This window comes from Sciurus vulgaris (genome assembly GCF_902686455.1).
Source record: "Sciurus vulgaris genome assembly, chromosome: 3".
NCBI classification, from domain to species: Eukaryota; Metazoa; Chordata; class Mammalia; order Rodentia; family Sciuridae; genus Sciurus; species Sciurus vulgaris.
In genome coordinates, this window is record NC_136463.1 from 48,039,064 (window position 1) to 48,064,437 (window position 25,374).

Here is a 25,374-nt window from a genome sequence, read left to right on the forward strand (position 1 = left end):
AATAAATTGCTTCTATCTATAGGATAAATCAGTCAAAGTAATTATTTGCTATATTTTAAGGCTTTGTATCTAAAGCCAAAAATAAATTACTTGAAACAACTGCAGTAGTTATAAGAAAATCTAATAGAACATTTTCAGTATATACTTACTATAATCTAGATATCAGTAAAAGAAAGAACTACGTTAGATATCTCTAAATATCCAGATCAACATTTTGTAGTATCATTTTAAATAATTTTTTTTATAGTTGCCCTCAAAATAGACAAGAAAGTGCCATAATCAATGACCTGTCAATGATGCCAGGCATGGTGGCATAGACCTGTAATCCCAAAGGCTAGGAGGCTAAGACAGAAGAATGGAGAGTTCAAAGCCAACCTCAGCAATAGCAAGGCACTAAGCAACTCAGAGAGACCCTGTCCCTAAAGAAAATACATTAGGGCTGGGGATGTGATTCAGTGGTCGACTGCCCCTGAGTTCAATCCCTGGTACCCCAGAATAATAATAATAATAATAATAATAATCATAATAAATGCTTTCAAAAGAAAATTCACTTTATTAAAGTTTAAAAAGATATATGATTACGTGAAAGGGAAACTTAAGAAGTATCTTATTATTTTATTTTTTACTCATCCCACAGCTTGACTGGGTGATAAATGATACAGAAAACACATTAGATTTTTGATCAATGGGTCTACTGATAAGTTGAAAAGAGAAAGTGGTTTGCAAAAAACCAACAATGGAAAATGAACAAAGTTTTAGGAAGAAGTAACAATGACTAAACTTACAAAATGGCAATACTGCCTAATTTTAAAATATACAATAGTAAATGTTAACACATACTATTATTATTATAAGGGAGGAAATTTAAATTTTTTAACATTTCTAAAAAGAATCAAGGCTAACAAAGAAAGTATTTACTTACTTCACCAATGCAATTAATTTAAAAAAGAAAGGCAGAGAGGATTGATAAATTGTACAAGTAAAATTGAACAAAGCAATATTCTCATACAACACTGCCACAATTATAATTAAACTTTTCATTGATTTCCTGGGATTCATTACATGGAATCATTCTGCAACACCAGGATCTCATTAAAAATGAATGTAATATATTCTTTCATTAATAACTCTTGAAATTATATTTTATTTGGTAATCTCATATTTTGTCCCTTCACAAATAAACATAAAATCAATGCTATCAATGAAGCATGACTCATCCAATATAGACCCTGAGGCATGGCACTGTGGCCCAGGGGTGACTCTGAGTCCAATATTCTCACTCCACAGAGCTTGACCCATCTCTATTCCTCAGTGGTCGGTCAGCCAAAGAACTCCAAGTTTTCTAACAAAAAAGATTCAGTAGGAGCCTTCATTAAATGCAACCCTTACTACTAGGCCCAATCTTAGTATAACTGCAGATGCCAATCAATTCTGAACCAATGGCCTGTCCTAAAATTGACATAGCCGCCTTCTTCCAGGTTCATTAACCTCGTTCTTCCATGATCTTACCTTTCTGCCTTCTTCAGGAAGAAAATACTAATTATATTCCCTGTAATATATATGTAATTCTTTTTTTTTTTTTTTTTAAACACTCACAAACAGACCCTGACTGGCCTGGAAGAAACTAAACATCCTGCTGAGAACTGTCTATGTGAACCACAAGTGAAAGAATTATAGGTGTCTAGGAGCTAAGTGCTAGAAGGAAAATAGGGCCCTCAGTCCTGGGGTTGCAAAGAAATTAATTCTGCCAACCACCAGTGAACTTGGAAGGGGACCTTGAACTCCAGATGAAAACAATAAGCCTAACTGACATCCTGATTTCAGTCCAGTGAGACTTTGAATAAAGACTAGTCCAGGGCTACCATATTTCTGACTTATAGAAATGGTGAAACAATGACTCTTTGTTTTAAGCTGTTAAGTTTGTAGTAATTTGTTTTGCAGTCATAGAAAAACATAGCCAGTGTACTGTAAGGAAGGTGGCATTTAAGAAAGACGAATCTGACAGCAACACAAAAGACTGGCTGAAGGGGAGAAAAATTTACCCAGAAAACCACTTACAGGCCATTGCAGTGTGTTAGGTAGAAACAATAACGCGTGCATTGGAGGGTCTCAGTGTACACAGGGTTCAAAAGTAGGTGGTAATCCTGGGCTTCTTTACCAAATAAATATGAGCAGTTACAGCAAGAGCTGAATAGAATTCAGTAACTCAAAGAATAATAAAATGTTAAAAAGTAAAAGAGAATTAGTTAACTAGCCTAATCTTTCTTCTGATATAAGTATCTCTTCTACAACAATCCAGTGTATGCTATCTCCAAATCTGGTGACAGGAAGTTATTTCTCCCTAAGCAACCCTTTCTGCTCAGAAGAGATCTAGCTACTATAACATGATCTTGCCAATCAAGTCAAAATGAACTTCCCTGAAATACCTACCAATGGATGTAATTTCTGTATTCTTGAGCAACAATGAATTAACTTTTTCTTTGACACAACCCTTCAATTACCCAAATGCAAGTATCTCCAGTCTCTGCTCCTCCAAGTGAAATGTCCCTGGAAACCAATCTCACTTGACTTCCTATTCACACTGAGGGATGCTTTCTAGAGACACTGTAGTTTTTCACTATTTCAAAAGTACTTAGCACAGAGCCTGGTAAATAACAAGGGCTTAAAAAGTGCTACTCTTGGTAATTATTAAAATGCAATTCTTAGAATTCTAGATTAAATACTTTTCTGGTCACTAAACTTGGACTTTACATGTGAAAGCAGGCCCAAAGGAATTTAGAGAAACAACAAACTATACTAAAGCTCCACATGCTTGGATATTAAACCTTAACTCTTTTTCTCTAGTATAGTGATCAGATAGCAATCCTTTAAGAAATGGAGACTAAAAATGACAATGGTAAAAACAAAACTTTTGTTTCTGAAGAACTTTACAATGCAAAGTGTTTTTACATTTCTTAATTCTCAAGCATAATGCACTTCAAAAGTAGGGTGTGGATACCTTAGGGATATGGTAAGAAATTATGAGAAGTTTCACTTTTATTTCATCTCTTAATTTGTGTGTGTGTGTGTGTGTGTGTGTGTGTGTGTGTGTGTGTGTGCGTGCAGTGTGCTAGGAATGGAACCCAAGAATTTTGAACATGAGGCAAATGCTCTACTACCAAACTAGATTCTCAGCCCTAATTCTTTCTTTTAAAACCTGTATTTGGTGTGCATTAAAATGAATATATTGTTTAAGGATATAAATATTTTACTTACAAGTATCTACACATTTATATATTTATATATAATAGCATAAATTTCATAAATATTTAAGTATACTTACATTTTTACTTTTTTTTTAAACTGATGAACTACATCACTAACAAACTTTGGGGAAACCTATTCCAAAACAAACAGCAATGCCAGCAATGTTAGTTACTAATGCCTGATTTTTATACATGGAAAACTATGTATAAATCGGTAGTGAAATCAATCTAAGGTCTAATTAAGGGTCATACAGTTCATGTACAATATATGACTCTCTGATTTATGGATCTTCTTTAATAAATACTCCAAAGACTAATCTACACAAGAAAATTCCACTAAATGAAGTAAAAATGCATACTCACGCAATTGCCTAGTGCAATATAAAACCTCAAACCAGGCAAGTCAAGCTTTAACACAGCATTCATGGGAGAGGATCCATGATAAAGTCTTTTACTCGAATTTTAAGGGAAATTTTAAAGAGTCATAGAGGAGGAAGCTGCTACTGGAGGTGAATCAGAGGAACCCCACTGCAGTTACTTCTACAAAAGAGGGGTCTTTATCCCTGTAAACCAAGGCTTTATAGGGCTTGCAGTGCAAATTTGGCTAGTTTCCCTAGTCCAAGACTTACAGAATAGTTTTCAGAGCAGCAACTAAGCACTTGGAAGGTTTTGCAAAAGGTTTTTTTAAAGAAGCAATTTTATCAAGAACTTTCATTAAAGGTTCACGACTTTGAGAATTATTGGTCTCTGAATGTAAGCATAATGGATGCACTTCATTTCCTTTCTAAGATCATCAATTAAAAGCAACCATAAGGATTATATTTTAAAACTGGTCATCTACATCCTGCTTTATTATCTCTGTCTCTTACTGCCCCATTTTTTCAAGCACTCACTCCAAAAGAATTAAGTAAAAAATAATATTCCAATAAATCAATCTGGATAATTATCAATTCTTAAAAAAGATTTGGTAGAAAAATTAAAACCACTGGCTAAATGAGATTTTGAGATTCTCTACAGATTTAAAATTATCCTTGTGAGCTACTATATCTCATTATCCTCCATAGCAGATACTATGTAATATTGTAATCCAAATTCCACAAACCTAAGATTATTGTCTTTAATTAGAAAGTTGACCACGAAAAGGTAGTGAATGAATTTATATGTGGTTTTGTCTCTGTGTGTGTACAAGAATGGAATTAAGTTTTTATTAGCAGATCTCAAAGTACAAAATAATATAACTTAATTCAGAGACAGGAGTTAAGATCTCTTCTGATTTTTGAATGAGAACATATTTTTGATTGAAGAGCTATTTCTATGATTTCCATTTCTATTAACACCTTAAGCTTCAAATGGTTGAATTTCTAATTTAAGTGAATGCTGTAGGCATCACAGGTTGGCAGCATTCTGCGAACTTCCTAATACAGTCATCTTACCAATGTACATATCAAAGGAGGTAGTAATTCTTATTGTTAAGTTCAGATGATAATGAGAGGCAGAGTATTTTTTCTCAGCCACATTAAAGGATATCAATCAGGGGTAACTGATTACAAACCATAACCACTTCTGGATGAAAGATAAGACTTTTTACAGAGATTAAAAGTAATACAGATACAAACCTAAGAACTTATTAGGTAGCTTCCTGTCCACCGCCACCCCCATAAACTTAATGATCAAGGCTAGTGGAAAATCTTAGGACAAAATTGAATCTCTTAACTTCAAACTTACAGAGAAACACTATTACCAAAATGAAACATTTAAGTATGGTCACCAGGACGCATTTGTTGTTAGCAGTCAGAAAAAGGGAAATGAAGTATCCTTCATGTCTCATAAATAAATAAATAAAAGGTGTTCATGTTAAGTAAATTATATAACATTGAGAGTGTAAGACTGTTCTTTCAATTAGTTTTTCTTTGAACCAAAGAGCTTTTCTTAAAAAAAAAAAAAAAAAAGCTCTTCTACTTAATCATCTTATTTTCAGTTTTTTTCCCCCTTTGTACCACCCCTTTTTTTTTCCCTTTGTAGATGCCCATAAACTAAAATTGACGCCTAAAATTGAAACATTTTAAAAAGTGAAAACATGTCTTTGTAAATGACTTTGGTAAGAAAGAATTGATAGTTGAGCAGCTTTTCACCAAAATGATAAAGCTTTATCTCAGTCTCTGATCAAAATTTTAAGTAATTGTCCAGAGAGTAGATATTATACAAGAAAAACATTTAAAATAATTAAGAATTAGCTACATTTGATTATTTTTCACATCATATGTAACAGGTCACTAACATGGACCTACTCACTTGTTCATCTATACATAAATGCATACATTAAGTGTCATTATTTGCTTTATCACTGAGAATTTTTATTTACTCCCAGTAATGAAATTGTTATGCATCAGTATTGAGTACATAGTTACTTTAAGTATTCAAGAGAACTTTCTAGCAAGAAGAATCTTTTAGAAATACTTGTTATATTACCAACAACTGGAAGAATTCTGTTATTGGTTCTATTGTTCCTTTTAGTGAATGTGAAAATCAATAGTCATTTCCCAAGACTAAAAGTAATTCATAGACAACATTCATGTTTCCTACTTATCTGAAGGGGAAAAAAAAAAAAAGTCTTAGCTGGAGTTTGCATCATTTAGAACTAAGCAAAGTGAAGTATTTGAGAATCCCTCTAAGCTCCATGAGCTTTAAGAGCAACATGGTACAGCTGTCTTCAATCCCCCACTTATGCTGAACAAAAAATAAGGCAGCAAATTACACATTTCAGGACACAATGATAGCTGATGAAAGGGATACAGTAAAAAGCAGACTGAGATCTATAAAAACACAGCACCCAAAGTCATTGATTTAGACAGAATATTTTTCAGCCATACCTAAGTGATAAACTACTACAGTACAGAAAAATACAATCACGTGCTGCACAAGACCTTCCAGTCAACAAGGCATCACATAAACAAAAGTGGTCATGTAAGAGTTACATGGCCTAGTGACATTAGTACATTTTTGTTTGTGTAATTAACCCTCTATGATGTTCACACAATGAAAGAACCTGACAGTGCATTTCTCTGAAACAAGGTCTTGCCATTAAGTGATATGTGACTAAGATAGATTACCTGTAATTAAAAGGTTAAGCTGTTCAAAATTCTGCAAATGGTGTCCACAGAGTTTATTATACATTTTTTTTTTCTTCTCCCAATAAGCTACTGTTTTGGGGAGGCACTTATTAAGCACAAAGCACTGGGCTCAGGAAAGGGAATGTGACAGTAAACAAGACAGACAAGGTTCCCGTTCTCCTGGGGCTTCTACCCTGGGGAAGATAGATAAGTCAATGGGCATTAATTACAACATGATGTGAAGAAGCTTCAGTGGGTGAAACGAAGAACTCTATGAGAAGGTAGAATGGCCTCCTAACCTAGGTGATCCCCAAACATCAATTTACTTTGATGTCACTATTGGGAAGTGATTTAATGAAGTAAATTGAGAAAATCAAAATAAAGGAGCTAGCTTGGCAAACTGGGAAAGTGGCAAGGTGCACATGTTTGAGACAGAGGGAAGAGGAAGAGCAAAGTCATACGGTAAGAGAATGCTCCAGAAAGTCACTCCCTGACCAAATATTATATCTCCCAAAGGTTAATAAAGACAAAAACACACCTCTGTATCTTTTTAAAAGATCCTGACATGAGAGCATTCCTCTTCTCATTATTCACCTCCAAATTCACTATTCTCCCTTCTGTAAGTTTTTAAAAGAAGATATTAGTAAAGTTAGAACTTTATAGTATGTTTTAGGAAGGTTTTCCAAAATAAACAGTTGAACAAAAACTTGGTTTTAGTATTTAAAGATAAAACTTTGAACTATTCTTTTTATTTACTTTTGCTAAGTTTTTATTCCTTAATCTTAATAAATGAGATACCACATTTTGTTTTGATCTGGAAACCAAGCCCTTGATAATATCCCAAATTGAGAATTACACAAACAAGCAAGAATAATCTGCAGACTGAGAAAGAGCTCTTTGGTGCCCCAGAGTGCTTCAGCTAGCACCCCTCCACACAGTAGAGGGAGCTCTGCTTGAATTTGCAGAAGCTAACAGGAACCTAGATGTCAGGCTGACAAAGCTGCCCATTTGATGGAGTGGGCACAATCAAGAGGGAAGAATAGGCAGAGGAGAAAAGGCCACGAGAGGTGAGAATTCTGATAACCTGGGTTAGAAAGATGTTGCAGAACTCCCACTAGATGGAAACTAGACCTGTATTTTCTTATGTGAAATGGGAAGCAAGGTAGTTTGTAGAGAATGAAGAGGGACTAAAGGAGAGGTTAGTGGATAGGCTTTCCAGATAAGAAGAGTGTTTCCCAATGTTATAGGAACCATATGTATTAGGGTCTCTGAATAAAATATGGATTCCTAATTCTCAACCCAGACCTAGAGAGAAGGAATTTAGGGGCAAAATTTAGGGCCCCCAAATTTGTATCAAAACAAGTATCCCAAGTGTCTCAGAAGGCATATGAAGTTAGAGAAACACTGGATAGTGAAGTTCTTTAGGTTGACAGAAGAATTTTGGGTGAAAAGAAAACTGAGCAAGAAGCCAGTGCTCTCAATGCAACAAAGAAGTGAGAGGAGGTTTTCAGGGTTCAAATAAATATTTACCAAGGGCTCTGTCATGTGGTTCATTTCCTTCTACAGCTGAAGTTCCACTGACCTACAGTTTATCAGTGATGATGCGCACTTGGACTACTTGGCCTTCCTCTCTTGCACAGTGTCATACAGACTAAACCCAAGATAAATGACAAGTCTCAAAATGTGTATCTGATTATCAAGATGATAGGGAAAAATGCTGATAGATCAGTACACATCTACAATCACTACTAGAAAAGTCAAAGTTGAGTTGGCAAATAAGTCGTCATTAAATATATCATATATGAAATGCACATGTTAGTGGCAGTTACAGACTAAAGGATGGTGTTCCATTTTCCTCTGGAAAAATCGTGAAGGGGAGAAGTAGGCAGCTTCAGGCCCTTTTCCAAGAAGGAGATATGTTGCATAATGAGGCAGCCAAGAGGGTTATGAGGAAACAGAAGTTGGCTACTGTCAGAGGTGACTAGGCTGGATTTTAGATGTTTTGGCTTTGAAAATGATGAATGTAAGAATGATACACTTTACAAACTTGCTTGCAGCTGGACATTGCCAACCTACACAGTTCTAGAGAAGCTTCTAGTTCTAGAGAAGCTTCTATTAAAAACTTTCCTTCTCTTTTGTGTAAGGAAGTCCCTGTCTTTCCACATTTTTTTCTCTTTCCTTCTTTCTGCCTGGAATACAACATTAGGATGGAAGGGTAGGGGAGGGGCAGGTAGGTAATCCATCTTGTGGTCTCAAGGTCAAAAACCACAAGCTCATGATGACAGAGGAAAAGAAAGTACCAGGTATGTTGGCAACATCCTCAAGCACTAGGCCAGACTAACTTCAGAATCTTTAATGATTAAAAAAAATAAAAATAAACTCTGTGTTTAACTTACTGTTTTTCACGTTTTCACTTACATATGAAATTGAGTCTGTCCTTACCGGTTTTGCTTTATCTCTTTTTTAATGCTACCAGAATTTATTTAAAACAGTTATCATTCTCAGGAGAAGTTTATAGTTAAACTTTCCTAGCATCTATCACACTACCTTACACTTACAATCAGTTCAATTAATTTAAGAAAATGGTTAATAATTAAATGATCAGAAAACAAACTAGCCTAGCAAAATATATTTTTCTTCTAAGTTGGAACATTGGCTAAATCATCTACACAATCCCAGCCCTACCAGAAACCAACCGAAATAGTGGAGTAAAAATGAAAATTGGAGAAAAACCTGTATCGGTGATAAATTAAGTAAAGACAAAAACCTGCATCAGCAATAAATTGAATAAGGAGAGGATATTCAAAACCTCAAGAAATAGTTGTTAAATATAGTACAATTGAGACTTAAATACAGTTACTGAAAAAGCTAACTCATCACTTTCATTATTTGAAAAGCAAAAAAATCAGACTAACTCAATACCCACTGATAAAGAAATGCATAAATATGGTACATAAGGGCTACCTGATGATACCCACTTTTCCTTCCTGATGAGGAACAAGGCCAGAGGGAGGATGAACCATGGGTTAGGGAGGCTGACTTCATTAGAAGACCTTTGCCATTGAAGTACAGTAATACTTACAGACATCTGCATCATACTACAAGAGAAAGGGCTACTATGTTCACATTAAAAAGGAAACAGGGTCCCCCTTGACATAACTCTTACTGAGACAAAGCAGACCATTTTTCTGAGTGCTTCATCCAGTGTAGCAGGCCACACACTAACACCACACCTTGGCATGGGGGGAGATACTTTTTTAACTCAGCAGGCAGTAGCTTTAGAGAAGAGGCTGGTCACAAAATGATGGATCTAAGAATGATACACTTTACAATGTGTATACACTTTAAATGATACACTTTGCAGAAGGTTTGGGGGCTGGGTATAGCCCAGTACTTGCCTAGAGCATCTGCCTAGAATGAGTGAGATCCTGGGATCTATCCCACCGCTGCCCCACCAAAAAACAATAATGACAAGATAGATGAAGCAGGACACTGGCACTGTGGTTTCAGAAAGGTGATGAAAAAATCTTTTTGAGAAAAAGTTCCATTGCTGGTTGTTGCCTCCTCTTCTCCTTCAGGCCAAAGGACTGCTAGAATACAGACAGATAACCTCCACTCTTTTGAAGCTTAAAATGTGAAGCAAAAGTTTAAATGTATTTTTGAAAATTATATACCATAAAACCGCTACATTATAAGCTCCTCAGAAAAGAAAGATCCATGCAGGTGGTTTGTGTTAGCATACATCCTTCTTTCTGTTCAAACACTTAGAAATATAATTGAAACACAGCAGGCACTCAGGGAGTATCAGGTGAATAAGAAAAAGTAAATTTTTATACTCTAGAAAAAACAAACCATATAAAACAGATAAAGGGGTTTAAGAAAAATGTAAAGAAAGAAAAACTGCCTTAGCAGAATGTAAAAAGTCATGAGATGTAATAAAAAGGAGACAGCAAAAAATCAGATCAGTGCTGTGTACAACACATCTCAAAGGACCTTTCCAAATGAAGTAGAAAATTATAAAGAGGAAAGTAAGCAGAGCAGCAATTACCAGGAAATGAAATAATTAGTATAAACACACAAAAAGGAGATAACCTGATCATTATTCACTTGTATTTCTGGGGAAAACAAAACAAAACAAAACTCAAGAAATAATAAACTGAATTTTTTTTAAATGTCCCCAAATCAATTTATTAGTAAATGCACTGATCTATTTAAAGAAAACTGTACAACTTTAGGGGCATAAAAGAAGATTTGAATAAATGAAAATGATATAATATGGTAAAGGCTCAAATCATTTGCACATCAGTCTGTAAACATTGAAATTCCAATTAATATACTAGCAGAATACTTTGGGGTTGGCTAGGAAAGGAGGTTATGCCAGGGATAAAGCTTCATAAATTCTTAAAACTTGTGAACAGGATACTCAAAAGTTAGTTAACAATTTAGCAAAAACTCGTAATGCTCACATTATACTACTAACCAAAATACATGTCCTATTAATAAAAAATTTTAACATAAAATTTGAAATCACAAAAGTGTCAGATTAACAGAGATAAATATTTGCCTATAAAGTACACATGTAGAAAAGCCTAAACATCGAACAAAACTCTGAAACCTCAAGGGGAAGCATTAATAAATCTGGTTACATAAAATTAATTTTTCCACCTCAAAACACTGATAAATGAAAAGAAGCAAACCAATGATCAGACACAGGACACATACAACAGATTAAATAAAGAACAAAATCAAGTTTTTATAAAGAACCCTCAGTTGCATGTGGTATCACATGCCTATTATCCCAGTTACTCAAGAGGCTGGGGCAGGAGTTCCAGGTCACTTAAGGAGACCCCTATCTCAAAATAAAAAATAAAAAGGGTGGGAGATGGAGCTCAGTGGTACAGCACTTGCCAAGTATGTGCAAGGTGCTGGGTTCAATCCCCAGCAATGCAAAAAACAGAAACAAAACAAAACAAAAAAAAACCTTAGAAACAATTACGAACAATAAAGACAGAAAGACAAGCAGAGAATTCTGGAAGGCAAACAGGCCATGCACAAAAGAAACACAAATAATCAACAGATAAATAATATCAAACCTCACAGATAATTTTAAATTTAAAATTAATAACTAGATATGTAAAAGTATTTTTACATATCAAACTGGTAGTTACTTAGGAAAATACACTATAATCTAGCATCCACTGACGAAGGTATGGTAGGTAAGCTGCTCTGGTAGCAGTGACAACTGGTAAAACCTTTATTGAGGGAAATCTGTCAATGAAAGTCAAAAGCTTTAAAAAACATGGGATGTCCTCTGACCCAGCAACACTTGCAAGTCCTTATCCTAGGAAAATCCTCATAAATTTACTTCAAAGATATTCATTACAGCACTATTTATAAATGTAATAATAAAATGAAAACTACCTAAACAGAAGTAAATAAATTATGGTATAACTATGTAGATGTATGCTATATATCATTATAAACAAAGGCACACTTCTATGCCTTTGAAATACCAAAAAGATATATGTACAATGATATTAGGTACTAAGTTATTTACTTGAATTATTTTTTATAATCCTCAAAATAATTTTTTTCAGGTGGGATTATCCCCATTTTACAGATGAAAAGACACTGGGACTTTGAGACTTGGAAAAAAATGTGCCTCTGATCATAAAGACAATAAACTGCATACCAGGGATTCCAACCCAGCCAGGCTAGCCCCAGAGGCTGTGCTATTAACATTCAAACACAGACTGCACAGTTAGAGGCTAAAAAACTGTATGCAAAATGTCTTGTTACTATATGGACTACTGGGGACTTCTTGTACATTATTTTATGCTTTTTGTCTTCAGAAAATATTACCTCAAATTAAAAAAAAAATCACCCAAAAATAGTATTATTCATAAAAAATTAAGTTATAAAAATATATTACAGTATTAATTTTTCAAAATTACAAAAAATATGTACACTATTTTACATTGGTTTACAAAACAAAAATATGATATGCATAGAAGAAAATCTACAAGATAAATAAATGCATTCAAATTTTCAAAAATGGTTATTATTTTGACATGGTGAAATTATGTGGAGATCTCAATCTTCTCTGTTTTTGCTAATTTCTATTTTCCACTCTATTTACAAAAATAAATAATAGAGGGTGTTGGGGTACCTCAGTGGCTGAGTGCTTGGCTAGCATGCATGAGGCACTGGGTTCAATCCTCAGCACCACATAAAAATAAATAAATAAATTGGAAGTATAGTGTCCATCTACAACTAAAAAATAATCAAAAAAATAAATAATAGACATAATTTTAAACTTTAAGACAACAGAAAGGGTCAAGTATTTTCTCTCAAATGCAGAAGTTAGAGCAAAATAAGGAAAAAAAGGGTGGTCAGTTATCATAGAAGATCAGTGGAGCAGGAGATTGAGAGGGAGGAAGGACAGGAAAGGGGAGGAAATACAGAATAAATTTGACAAAATTACACGTATAAATATACCACAGTGCATTGCACCATTATGCATATCTATTAAGCACCAATTAATAATAAATAAAATTGGGCTGGGGAGATAGCTCAGTCAGTAGAGTGCTTGCATTGCAAGCACAAGTCCCTGGGTTTAATCCCCAGCTCCGCAAATAAATAAATAAATAAATAAAATAAAAATAAAAGACTTAACAGATATATACTTTAACATTTTGTAAGATACCATTAAGATAATTATTTCCAAATATAAGCTTCAAGAATTGTTATAATTCCATTCAATTAATACTTTCATAAAAATGAACAAAATCCCTTGATATAGCTATATAATAAATGTATATTACAGTAATATGGCTTTTAAAAATTAAACAAGCAACCTAAAATGAATTTGTACCCTTTCTTCTTGATTTTTTTCTCAATAAAAAGCAGTATTCTAGATTCTAGGAGGAAAAAAAAAATCTATACATTCATAGACTACAGTTTATATCAGTTCCATCAGCACTATAATCTATTGGTTCTAATAAACATCTATTTTAGTGTTCTGGTTTCAGGAAATGTGTTGTAATTTTTCAGCACAGATGTTATTCAGGAAAAATGTTTTGCCTTTTATTGACCTATATTAAGTATGACTCAGTTGAGTCACTAAAGCCTCTTATGATCCTAATCCAAATAAAATTCCTTACCCTAGTGTGGTCCATGCAACAAACTCCAAAAGCAGATTGTAAATAGCTCAGTTGGCAAGAGAAACTCAAGGGAGACATATTATTCCTTCTTTATAAACTCAGTCTTACTTCCTTTCATAGAAAAAAAAATTATTTAAATGACATTCACACCAGTAAATATTTGGCCCATATCCTGGCCCTAAGAACCAAGGCTTCAGGCGGCTGCTCCCCAGCTATCTTATGAAGGAAATGTAAGGATGATCCACTATATGGCCCTTCCTTATTCTACTTTAATTATCCTTGGTATATTACAGCTATAAACAAAAGGAGGCAAGGAGAGACTAGTTCTATAAAAGTGATCTTCTGACTCCCACATATCATTAGCTCTAAATGAATTGCCCAAGATGTTAAGAGTCCAAAAGAAATCAATTTACAGATACCAGGAATTTTCTTAAAGAAAAAATCCTGCTGACTCCAACACATGTGAATTCAAGTAATAAACTAAGTAAGGAGGAAAAGGGTCAGAGAATGGGTGGGGGTCACCCAAAGGGTACTGCTTCTTCAAACGGAATAGGCAGAAGAAAATGACTTTAATTCAATTAGTTCATCCAGAAACCTGGAGCATGGAATATATAAAATCATACAAGGGGAAATTTACTGCCTTGGGACTGTTCCATCTGTGGATACAGGTGAGGCTGTGGTTCCCTTTTCCTCTTGTATCTTGCTTTTGTATGCCTGTTATGTGGCTCATATTATGCCCAGCTGTCTTTTCCTACTGCCAGTTGTACTAACCAGCTACTCTGGCTCTCACCAGATGAATTTTCTCCAATCCAGACAGACTACTGGGTCTGGGACTGGTATGGATTGCCTGTCATGCCTCCTTCAGTTTTTCAAAGTGTGAGACCACGTGCATAAGAATTATTTGGCATTCTGTCAAACATGCAGATCACTGGGTCCTATCCTGCCCTAGGGGATACGAATTCTTGGGGACAGTGGTCAGGAACCACCACTTTAACAAGGATCCCACAAGTGCTCCTTACTGTACTAACATTCAGGAACCAATGAGTTAATGCACACTATGCAAAAACTGTATTATTAAATGATCAATTTTATAACTGCTTGAGATTTCTGACACCATGTTTTACATATCAAAACTGAAATGCCAATTCAGATATACAACCATATAAGCCACATAAAAGGAAAACAATATAACCAAAGTCAGTGTTAAAGTTTAGAGGTGAGGCGTTTCCCCAAAGCTCACACGTGAGACAATACAAGAAAGTTCAGAGGTCAAATGATTAGACTATGACAACTATACCCTAAGAGTGGATTAATCCAAGGATATGGTGGTAACTGGAAGCCAGTAGGTTGGCTAGAGTAGGTAGTTCACAAGGGGTGTGTCTCTAGGGTATATATTTGGTCCCTGGTGAGCAAGAGCTCTCTGTTGCCATGTCGTAAGCTGCTTTTCTCTGCCTTACCCTTCCATCATCATTTTCTGCCTCACCTTGGGCCCAGAGCTATGAAGTTGGACTAAACCTCTGAAACTGATCCAAATAAACTTTTCTTCTCAAAATTGCTCTTGTCCAGTGTTTTGGTCACAGCAACAAAAAAGCTGACTAAAACAAAAAGTATAAAGGAAAGAAAGATGTGACCAAAAGAAACACTGATCAGTTATCACACTTTCCTCTGTTTCTAGTGAAACAAAATGGGAATAAACTTTAAAAAAATTAAATGAACTATTTAAAGCAGCTCATATATGACTCAAAGAAGAGGAAACACTGATAACCATTTCCTGATTTAGTACCAGTTAACACTGACTTCCTATTGTTAAATGTGGTACTTTCTAGCAGGGTTTCTCAATAGACCTCTAGCATTTGATAGTGCAGATCACTTCCTTTATGACTGGTCCTACTCTTTGGGCTTCTGTGGCGAACTCTTTCCTGTTTTCTTTCCTCTGACCACAGATCTCTTTGCAGGTTCCATTACAAACCTTACCCAATCCTTAAGAGAGGAATATATCCAAGTCCTTTGATCCTCTGATCTCCTCGCTCTACATGTTGACCTACACTCTACACACTTCAGTAACCTCATTCACTATCATGGCTTTACTGCCAACCCCATTTGATGATCCCTGGTTCTTCCAGGCCAGTGCTCTATCCAATCTCATGTCCTTCATAGCCACCTGCCCACTGGATATGCCAGTGGCAACTCAAATTCCACTTGTCCACAATTGAAACCATCACCTTTCCCTCAAACCTGTTTCTTCCTTCTATAGTCACATTCTTAAGTCTCAACATCACCATTCACCAAGTTTTTCATACCAGAAGCCTGGATTTTTTTTCTAGAGGAGGGGCAGCAAACTCACATGTTTGTGGGGGGCAAACCAAATACCATATCTATTTTTAAGAACAGGTATATATCTCTTAATATATACCAAGCATGTAATTTGCAAGTGTAACTCAATTCACATTCAGAGCAACACTTCAAAGTAAGTATTACTATTATGGCTATTTTATAGACAGGTAAACTAAGACACAAAGAGATCACAGAACTTGTTCAAGGTCACTCAGCTACCAAGGGTCAGAATTTGAACACAGGGATTCTGGCTCCAAAGGACAACATAATGCTCCACCTCAGAGAGCTGGGTAAGGTGTAGAGTAATAAATTAGACTAGGAACCAGAAGCTAGTGAATACTTGCTTTACCTAGAGCTATTCAACTCTGTAATTCCTGTCCTCAACTTTTTAGTTTATGCCTCACTAGCACTTTATTGCAATCTAGGGTTCTATTCATTCTATTTTCTTGTTGATTATATTTCTCTTTCTTTTCTCATTCCCTGTCACAGGCTCAGGTTAACCCCAAATCATTTCTCATGGTCTGTCATCATTCTTGTCTCTTACTAGTCTACACTCTTTAAAGCAAATCAGCAAATACATTCTGTAAATGACCAGATAGTACTTCAGGCTTCCTAGGTGATAAGGTTTCTATCCCAAGCACTCACTCTGTCAATGTAGCATGTACCACCATAGAACAGTGGGTATACCCATGTGCCAATAAAACTTTATTTACAAAACAGGTAATACTTGATCAATAGTACTACTGTAAAAGTATTAATATTTCTTGTACTGTAATAAATTCCAGATAGTCCCCAAACATTAGAGAATATACAAATATAAAAATTTCACAAGGAGATATGAATGAAGGCTTTTATAACCACAAGATGGTAAAATTTCCTCAGCATGAAAAAACTGAATAAATTTGAATACATAAAGATTAAAAATATCAGTAGGGAAGTAAAACAAAACAACAAAATACCACAATTAAAGCGAAAAGAAAAGACAAGATGTAAAAGGAGTATGTATAATGAATGAAATGTTGATTTTCTTTATTTACCTGTAATTAACTGGAAATTAACCCTTCAGTGCCTCCCATGTTGTTACCCATGTTTCTAGGTACTTTACATTTATTACATGATTGAATTATTCAAAATAATTAAGACTATAAGGATATCAAGGATATAAGAGGCAAAAATAGAAGAATAAAATATACCTGATTAAAATAAGAGAAAAAGATGATAAATCCCACCAAAACCTACACAATGAAAATTTACAAAAATCTTTTTCAATGTACAAACCGGCAAAAATAGTAAAGATTACATGTAGTAGTACCATTACAGAGAGAGTTAGAAGGAAGAAATTGGTTGACATCAAAATTTAAAATGTTTAAAGTTAACCATTACATTCTTAAGCTCTTACCTTACAGAAAATGTCATGTACTCATGCAAAGACAGATGGGAACACAAAAGTTAATCACATAACTGTTTTTAATCAACACTAAATATTTATCTGTAAAAGAATACTTAAAGAGTGGCAGATTCACTAAGGGAACAGTATGCTGTGAGGTGAGTACTGTCAGTGAAAGCTGTTTATAAGAAAACTGCAAGTAACACAATTATGTGTACATATGTAAGCAAAAAGGAAAGGGAGGGAGACAGAAAGTAAATTTTCCTACTTATTTCTGTTAAAGAAAACAACCATATCTATATCTCTATCTATAAAGAGAAGGCTATATTTCAAGAGGAAGTTTTATGGAAAGGGCACCTTTTCAGTTTAAGATATATACTTCTCTATTATTTGAACTTTTTTTTATAATACACCTATATTAATTTAACAGTAATTAAGACACTTAAATAAGGCAAAACACAGTGATCAATCATATGCCTCTAAAAAACCTTCCAGAACTTTCTACTGCTGTTAACAGCCCTCAACATGACCTCTGCCTAACTCTTCAATCTCAGTAAGTCCCTCTCCTATGTGACACTAAAGCCATACGATGTTATTCAAAGTCATACAGCTGTTCTCTGAATATGCCAGGATGCACTGGCTTCTTTGCCTTTGCTTAAAATTCCCTTCCTCAATTTCCCTTTCTAGTCATTAATGCTCATTCTTCTCAAGCTCCTACGCAGGCAGAAACAATCTCAGAACTGACACATTTTAAACAATCAAGCATTTATCTATAATTATCTGCAAAGTAAGCTCTCAGTGGCTCCTTTGCATCAGGCATGCTGTTGGGTGTTTAGATGCATTATATGATTTCACTCCTAAACCATTCGAATCATTCCTACTTTATAGATGTGGAAATTGTCTCAATAAAATTAAGGAACTGCCCAAAGTATCACTGGCTAGTAAATATCAAAGCCAGGATCTGAACTCAAGACTGAGGCCCAAAACAGACTTACTAGAGAGGCTGAGAGGATCTGACTGGATATGAGACAGGCAAGCCACCCTCCCACAGGCAGGGAGAAGAAGTATGGGTGAAAGGACTAACCTCAATAACAGGGTAGGAGATGGGGAAAGGGAAAGGTATGTTTATGGAGAAGAGTTTAATCATTCCAGATTAGAGTTTCTTTAAAACCAGGCAGCTGAGGGAGGAGATAATATGAAGTAGTCTGGTGCAGGTCAGAAAAATTGAAAGCAATGTTTGGCAAAGCTAGTTTAGCAGCTCTGAGCTGTATGAACTCCGTCAGGGGAGGCGCGGAGGGGAAGCAGGGAATAAAAGCACAAGATAGTTAAGAGCTTTACTGCGATAACCAATGCCTAGCTGGGCAGGTGGCACACGCTTGTAATCCCAGTGGCTTGGGAGGCTGAGGCAGGAGAATCACGAGTTCAAAGCCAGCCTCAGCAACATAACAAGGCCCTAAGCAACTCAGAGAGACCCTGTCTCTAAAAAAATTTAAAAGGGCTGGGGATGTGGCTCAGTGGTTAAGCACCCCTGGATTCAATCCCCAATACAAAAAAAAAAAAAGTCTCCATTTCTTTGTGACTTGAACTAGGAATGACAGATTAGGAAATGAGGATGAGAAGCAAATCTTACAGGTATTACAAAAGATTCTCTTGGCAACAGATGTTTGACTAGAGATAAAGGAGAGAATGGAGAGCAAAGGGTAAAAAGTGATTCTAAGAATTCTCATTTGAGGGGAGCAAAGAACACTAGTATTGTTGACTGAAATGGGTTGGTAAAAGAGGAGAACTAATCTGCAGACCAGAAGTATTAAATGATGGCACACACAAAGAAGAACTTGCTGTCAACAGGGGCCACTTCTAATGCCTATAGACTAAGAGGCCTCATTTCTTAAGTGACAGCCTTATGACCACAACTTATCTCTGGTCATTCTTAGCATGTAAACAAACTGACACTCCAGCCACTTGTGTAATGACAAAAGATTAATTTCTTTAGAAATGTGATTTCTTACTTAGCCACCATAAAGCACAAAAGCATGTTTTCAAGGATACCTTGTAGAATCAGTCTCTTATTAAGAGTTATACCACGCAAGTCTCTAGAGTTACTAAATTCTTCAGCTCCTTCATCAAACCCCCTATGTCTATTTATCATTCCTCCACAAAAATTTTCATTAAGTGAAGTTGGTTACTGGGAGAGGAAGTTGTCTGGCTTACCTTCTTTTACTCTGAATTTTTAGGTTCAACTCCTTTCAAAGACAATCAAATGAAATCAGTCTTTCCCTGATACTTCTCTACTTTCAAAAGTCTCCCTGTCTCATCTGGTCATTTGATTAAATAACATTATTTACCACTTTTTATCCTTAAACAGTATCTGGTTTAACCTTATCATCCGAGAGTGATTTGGGACATACTATTTAAATAGGGTTAGCACAGAATAGACCATCTTCAGGTGAACTATGATATGAGAACAATAATACTTTGCTTGATTCACAAGGTGGTTGTCACCTCCAAAGGACATAAGTATGGGTTAATATCCAACTGCAGGCAAAAAAATATTTGGTACAATGTGCTAGTATGAGCCAAATAAACAAAAATGTGGTTCCCAGACTCCTTTCAGCAAAGCGCTCTATACCCCTGTGCATAAGGGACAATCTCAGTGGTACTGCAAGAAGCAAAACATAGAGGTGATCTGGGAGAAGGCAGTCATTGTGGGTTCACACCAAGTCAAGCAACTCAATTCTTTTTACTCTTGAACTCAAATACTGCATTTTAAAAGTATGGTAGGTATAAAGAGACTAAAGGTAGGAAAAAGCAGGTAAACATTCTACTTTAATTACAAATGAAAGATTAATTTTTGTACAATAGTTATGGTGTGATACTATTTATAATTGTGTAAACAATTCAAAAAATTTTTATTCTGAATTCTAATAAAATTGAAGAGAAGAAAAATACTAATAAAGGATTTATAGTTTCAAGATATTTGGGAGCAGTAAATAAATTAGCTCTTTATTTAACTAAAAGCAAAGTTGAAAGTACATATCTACATCAGAAAAACCAAGTACCTGTGAGTTTGATCTTGGAGAGTCGAGCCAAAATTCCTGGTAAATCATCCATATGCAGTTTCATCTCTTTCCACTGCTTTTCTTCTTTTGTCTCTTTCCCCACATCTGCTGGGCTTTCAATGATGGAGGCAGACTCTAGTCCTATTAGTTGCTTTTCACTTGGATTTCTGGACAAAGGTAGGCTGGCGGGTGAAAGAGATCTCATCTCATATATTTCTGCTTTGGCTTGACCAGAAGATGTTTTTTCAAGGAAAGGAGATGCCACTGGTTCTGGCTTAGGTTTTACTTGCTGGTTGAGGCTTCTATTCAGTTGTGTCACATACTAAGCCAAAACGAACAAACAAACAAACAAACAAACTAATTCATGTTACTCTAAAACTAACGTCTATAATATTTTTCAATGATTATTTACTAGCATCTTCCATCAGTAGTTCCTATATTTGTGAGGTACTCCATAGTTTATTTCATTTAATTTTCTTCAAAGTTGCTAAAGATGATGAATTATTATTGATCTCTCTCTTTAAATTACACATGAGGACCCTAAGTTTCTGAAATTGACAAAACCAAGAGTTGATAACTAGATATAAGTAGCCCTGAGTGAGGAACCACCTGTGCAGGTAAATAGTTAAATTCCTTTTTCATTATATCAGAATGACTTGAAATTACAAATAGCCTTAGATACGACCTATAGCTGATGAAGGAATTGAGAGTTCTGTTTATATAAAAAAAGGCATTATATATTTGAATACAAGAGAATTGAGATATATTATCAATGCCTGTCATAAAATGCCCATCAAATTACAAAAACTCAATTTATTTGAGTCTACTCAGAAATGCATTTCATAAAAAAGACTTTCAAATGCACTGCTAATTTAAGAAAGTAAGAGGGCCATGCTGTTAAAACAATCATTTCTGTACTACTTACATATTTACAAAACTTCAAAGAATTTTAAAAGATAGATAGTTCAGCTTTTCCTAATTTTAGCCTAGTCGAAACATGCCAGAAGTTTTCAATCTTTCTTCAAACTTAATCAATAAGTTCAAGTTCATACTTTTAACATCAAATGCCAGAGTTATTCTGGTTTCAGTTAAGAATAATCAAAACAAGAGATTAAGGTTCTGGATAAACTTAAGAGGACACTAAATAAGTCTTTTTCAAACAGTACTTCTAAAACTTCTCTTACAATAGGAATTTCTGAAATTCCCTCATACAGAGAAAAGTACAGCAGAAAGCAATAGAGTGAGAAACATACCATGCGTTTGAGGAAGTTAAAGTGCTGAAATGTAATCCACTGCTTATTGACATTCCTGAAAAGGTGCATAAACTTGTGAGGGGATTCCTGCACAGCTCTTCTTTCCAGATACCAGACACATCCTCCTACCCAACCTAAAATAGAAAAAGAAGAGGAAGAAATGCTAGCATGATTAAAACTTCTCACCAAATGATGACTACACCTGCCCAGAAGCAAAGCCAGCCAAAGTAAGTGCTCACTGTATGACAGGTCAGAGCTCTGAAATCATCTAATTCAGGGCTGTGAATAAATGCAATTTATTGGCCCTTCTTGTGGTTTAAGTCAGCATAATTCTTCAGAACATGGGAAATTTTTCACTTCCAGATCATTATGCTTTTATTATATTAAATGCTAAAATGACCACACTATAGATCTTTTTAAGACTATAAAACAACAGCTGGGCATGGTGGCACATGCTTATAATCCCAGCAACTCAGGAGGCTGAGGCAGGAGAATCGTGAATTCAGACCCAGCCTCAGCAACAGTGAGGTGCTAAGCAACTCATGAGACCCTGTCTCTAAACAAAATACAAAAAAGGGCTGGAGATACAGCTCAGTGGTTGAGTGCACCCCAGTTCAATCCCTAGTACCCAGCATATATATATATATATATATATATATATATATATATATATATATATATATAACAAGCAATTCAGACAGTTTTTTAAAAAAAGTAGAAAATGAATAACATGATTTTTCTCAAAAAAATGACATTAAGTTCAAACATATATTTCAGGTTAATATTTTAGTCATGTAGAGTAAGACAACTCACAGGAAGAAATAATTCTCGATAAAATAGGACTCTATCTATGGAGTCAGAAATAAACTATTCTTGTTATGTTTAAATTTGGATTTTAATCATTCTACTGCATCTCCTCTCAAATCAACAAATCTGATACTTCTGGCTTAGGCCTCATTCTATTGAAGTCTTTAACAATGTGTACGACACTACAGTTTTTCTCTTTAAGTCTCTCCTCCAATGGCTTCCATGACACCAAAGGTTCTTGGTTCTCTGCTTTCTGCTTCTTAGTTTCCTAGGTGTACTCCTCTTTTTGGGTCTGTCACTTTAAGGCAGTTGTGTTCCCACTTTCTGAACAATAAAAACTGTCCCTGAGCAAATGGGTAATTGTTAATTTTCAACCCATTTCTAGAGTCATTAGGTCTATATGCAACTGCTCTTGGTTTCTCCACATGGATGAGTAACAATATATCTCTAGGAGTACTTAATTCTCACCCTTTTTACTCTACTCGGTACTGCAGAAAAAACCATTACCTATTTAAGACTTCAGGATCACCTTGAACTCTTCCTTTATCATCTAACAGTCATCAAGTCCAGTCAACTCTGAAACATAGGTAAAATCTGCCCACTTCTCTTCATTCCTACTGATACAGATCATTATAACCTTACATTTGGACCACAGTAATGGTAGCAGGAGTCAGGCCAGTCATTCAGTCTTCAGTAATTTCCTTTCATCTCCATGTTTCATAAAACTAAGTTTTCTTCCTAAAGCTCAGAATACCTATTACTCACCCGAATCTGTATATACAACTCACCAAAGCAATGTTGTTGTCTCATGATCTTTCACTAAACACACCACATACTACTGTTCAACTTTATGTTGTTTCCTTGCTTGCAATTACTCTCTGCAATGATTCCATAGCCCACGTGGCCTTCCTGTATTGTGGGAAGGAGAACTAATACTACCCTTGAAACACATGGCAATTATCTTAGACTAGAGATAAGTCACTCACTAAAATCATTTTCTCAAACTGTAGTTAATTATGTTATGCATATTTTCTATACACAGGAATATGTGTTTGGAACCACCTTTGAAAAATATCTTTCAATATTAAGTTGGTCAAGGTGAGATTTTACAGAATGGTAATAATAGGAAAAAACAGCTAGGAAACTACATTTATAAATAATGAAAACAATTTCTTTAGGCAAAACATGTCACATTTCTATGAATCAGTGCCTATAAAATAAATATTTCAGCCCTACAGTAAGATAAAGTAGGTTTTAAAATACACAGGGCTGGAAACATGTGACCATAACCACTACTTACCATCAATGCTGAATCATATATGTAGAGCTATTAAAATCAGATAAGGAGACAACAGCTAAAAGACCCTAACATTTATTTAATGGCTACAAAAATACTCTGAACTTTTATAAGCAAAATCAGACAACCACTAGATTACTAGGTACCTAAAACAGTCCTAGTTTCCTTTCTTGCTACCTCTTCCCATCAAGCTCTCTTAGTGGATACTCCAAGTGGATCACAGTAAGTTACAGACACCACTTATTATTAGATTTACTGGTGATACATTTCAGTTTCAGAAAGTAAGCTATTAATTCCTTCTATACTACCAGCACCACCATTGCAAAGAATGATCTGACAACAAACTGTGTGGGCAGTATGCAGTCCATTCACTGGACTGGGGCAGGGGAAGGAAGTTTTAGACAGTTAAGTGGAATTGCAGAGTAGCTGTTTTTCTGCCTTTCCTATTCTACAATTCCACCCCTGATTGAGAGAAGCCCCCATGCGGAGGGGATAACTCAAGTACTAAGCAGGAATGAGACTTCCAAGAATCACTACCTAAGTTAAAATAAAAAACATTCACAATCAGGGGTGGTAGAAGGTAATAAAGGTAAGATTTTAAAAAGAAACACAGTTCTTAAAAAATGCAAAACTTTTCATTATGGAAAACTGCAGTCATACGTAAAAGCGCAAGAGTTCAATGAGCACCCCCACACCTCCACCCAATACTTATCCCCCAGCTTTCAAAAATTAAACCCTGGCAGACTTTCTTTCATCTACACACCCTTCTACTCTGTCCCCACTTTATGAGCCAGAAGCAATCTTTAAGATCATCTAGTTTAATAACTTCATTTTATAAACTAAGCAAACTTAATTCCAGAGAAGTCAAATGATTTGCCCAGAATCACACAAATCAAAAGACCCATAAAATAACATTATGAAAAAGAAGGAAGAAAGGAATTTCACTGAGTCACAAAACATTGCAGTTTGTGTGTGCTAGGTGAGGCCTGAAAAATTTCTTGTGACCAGTCATTCCTGGCTTCAAGCATCTGGTCTCTAATATGAACCACAGGTCACACTCCACACAGTCATTTGTTATCCTAAATTACTGAGGGCAAAACATTCTCAACCTTCTCTTTAATCTCTCCATCTGGAAAATGTCATTCATTCACAAAAGATTACCGAGAGTACAAGATACTATCCTGAGTACTTAGCAAACGAGATCGACACTGTCTCCAACTATCTTACGAAGTTCATATCCTAGTTGAGATAAACAATAAATCGGTTTATATATAAGCAATTATGGGCTGTGTTAACCATAATGAAATAATTAGGATGATGTGAGAAAGGAGGGGCAGAGGATGGTTAGGCTAGGCCTCTTTTTAAAGGTGACATTTGAGACGAGAACTAACCAAGGGTTAGGAAAATGCACTGAAGCTTCATCATTCATTTGTCATAGGTCCTTCAAGGTGGAGGATTCCATGAGGGACACGCTGAGGATAGAAACCCAAAAGTCTAGTGGAGGATTATGGCCTGCTGTCCGCAGTTATCACCATGACCCTTTAAATTGCAACTAGGTTTCTGAGTGGGAGCAAAGTGCTTTCCTTGTCATTGCAAGCCTGCAACTAGGAGCTGAGGCTCTGATTAGCTAAGAGTCTTGTGGAACCCTAAGATTTAACTACGTCTTCACATCAGGGAGAGTGGGATGGAGGAGAAGGTGTGGGTCCCTGGGGCCACAGC

General features: G+C 35.5%; 1 protein-coding gene across 1 annotated transcript in view; it reads right to left on the reverse strand.

The window, feature by feature from the left end:
• The window catches only part of COX10 (cytochrome c oxidase assembly factor heme A:farnesyltransferase COX10), a 124,609-nt gene that overhangs the window by 98,854 nt on the left and 381 nt on the right, over nt 1–25,374 (reverse strand). Inside the window, 2 exon segments of the mRNA XM_079131167.1 lie at nt 20,299–20,620; nt 21,552–21,685. Coding sequence (XP_078987293.1) covers nt 20,299–20,620; nt 21,552–21,685 — 456 coding nt within the window.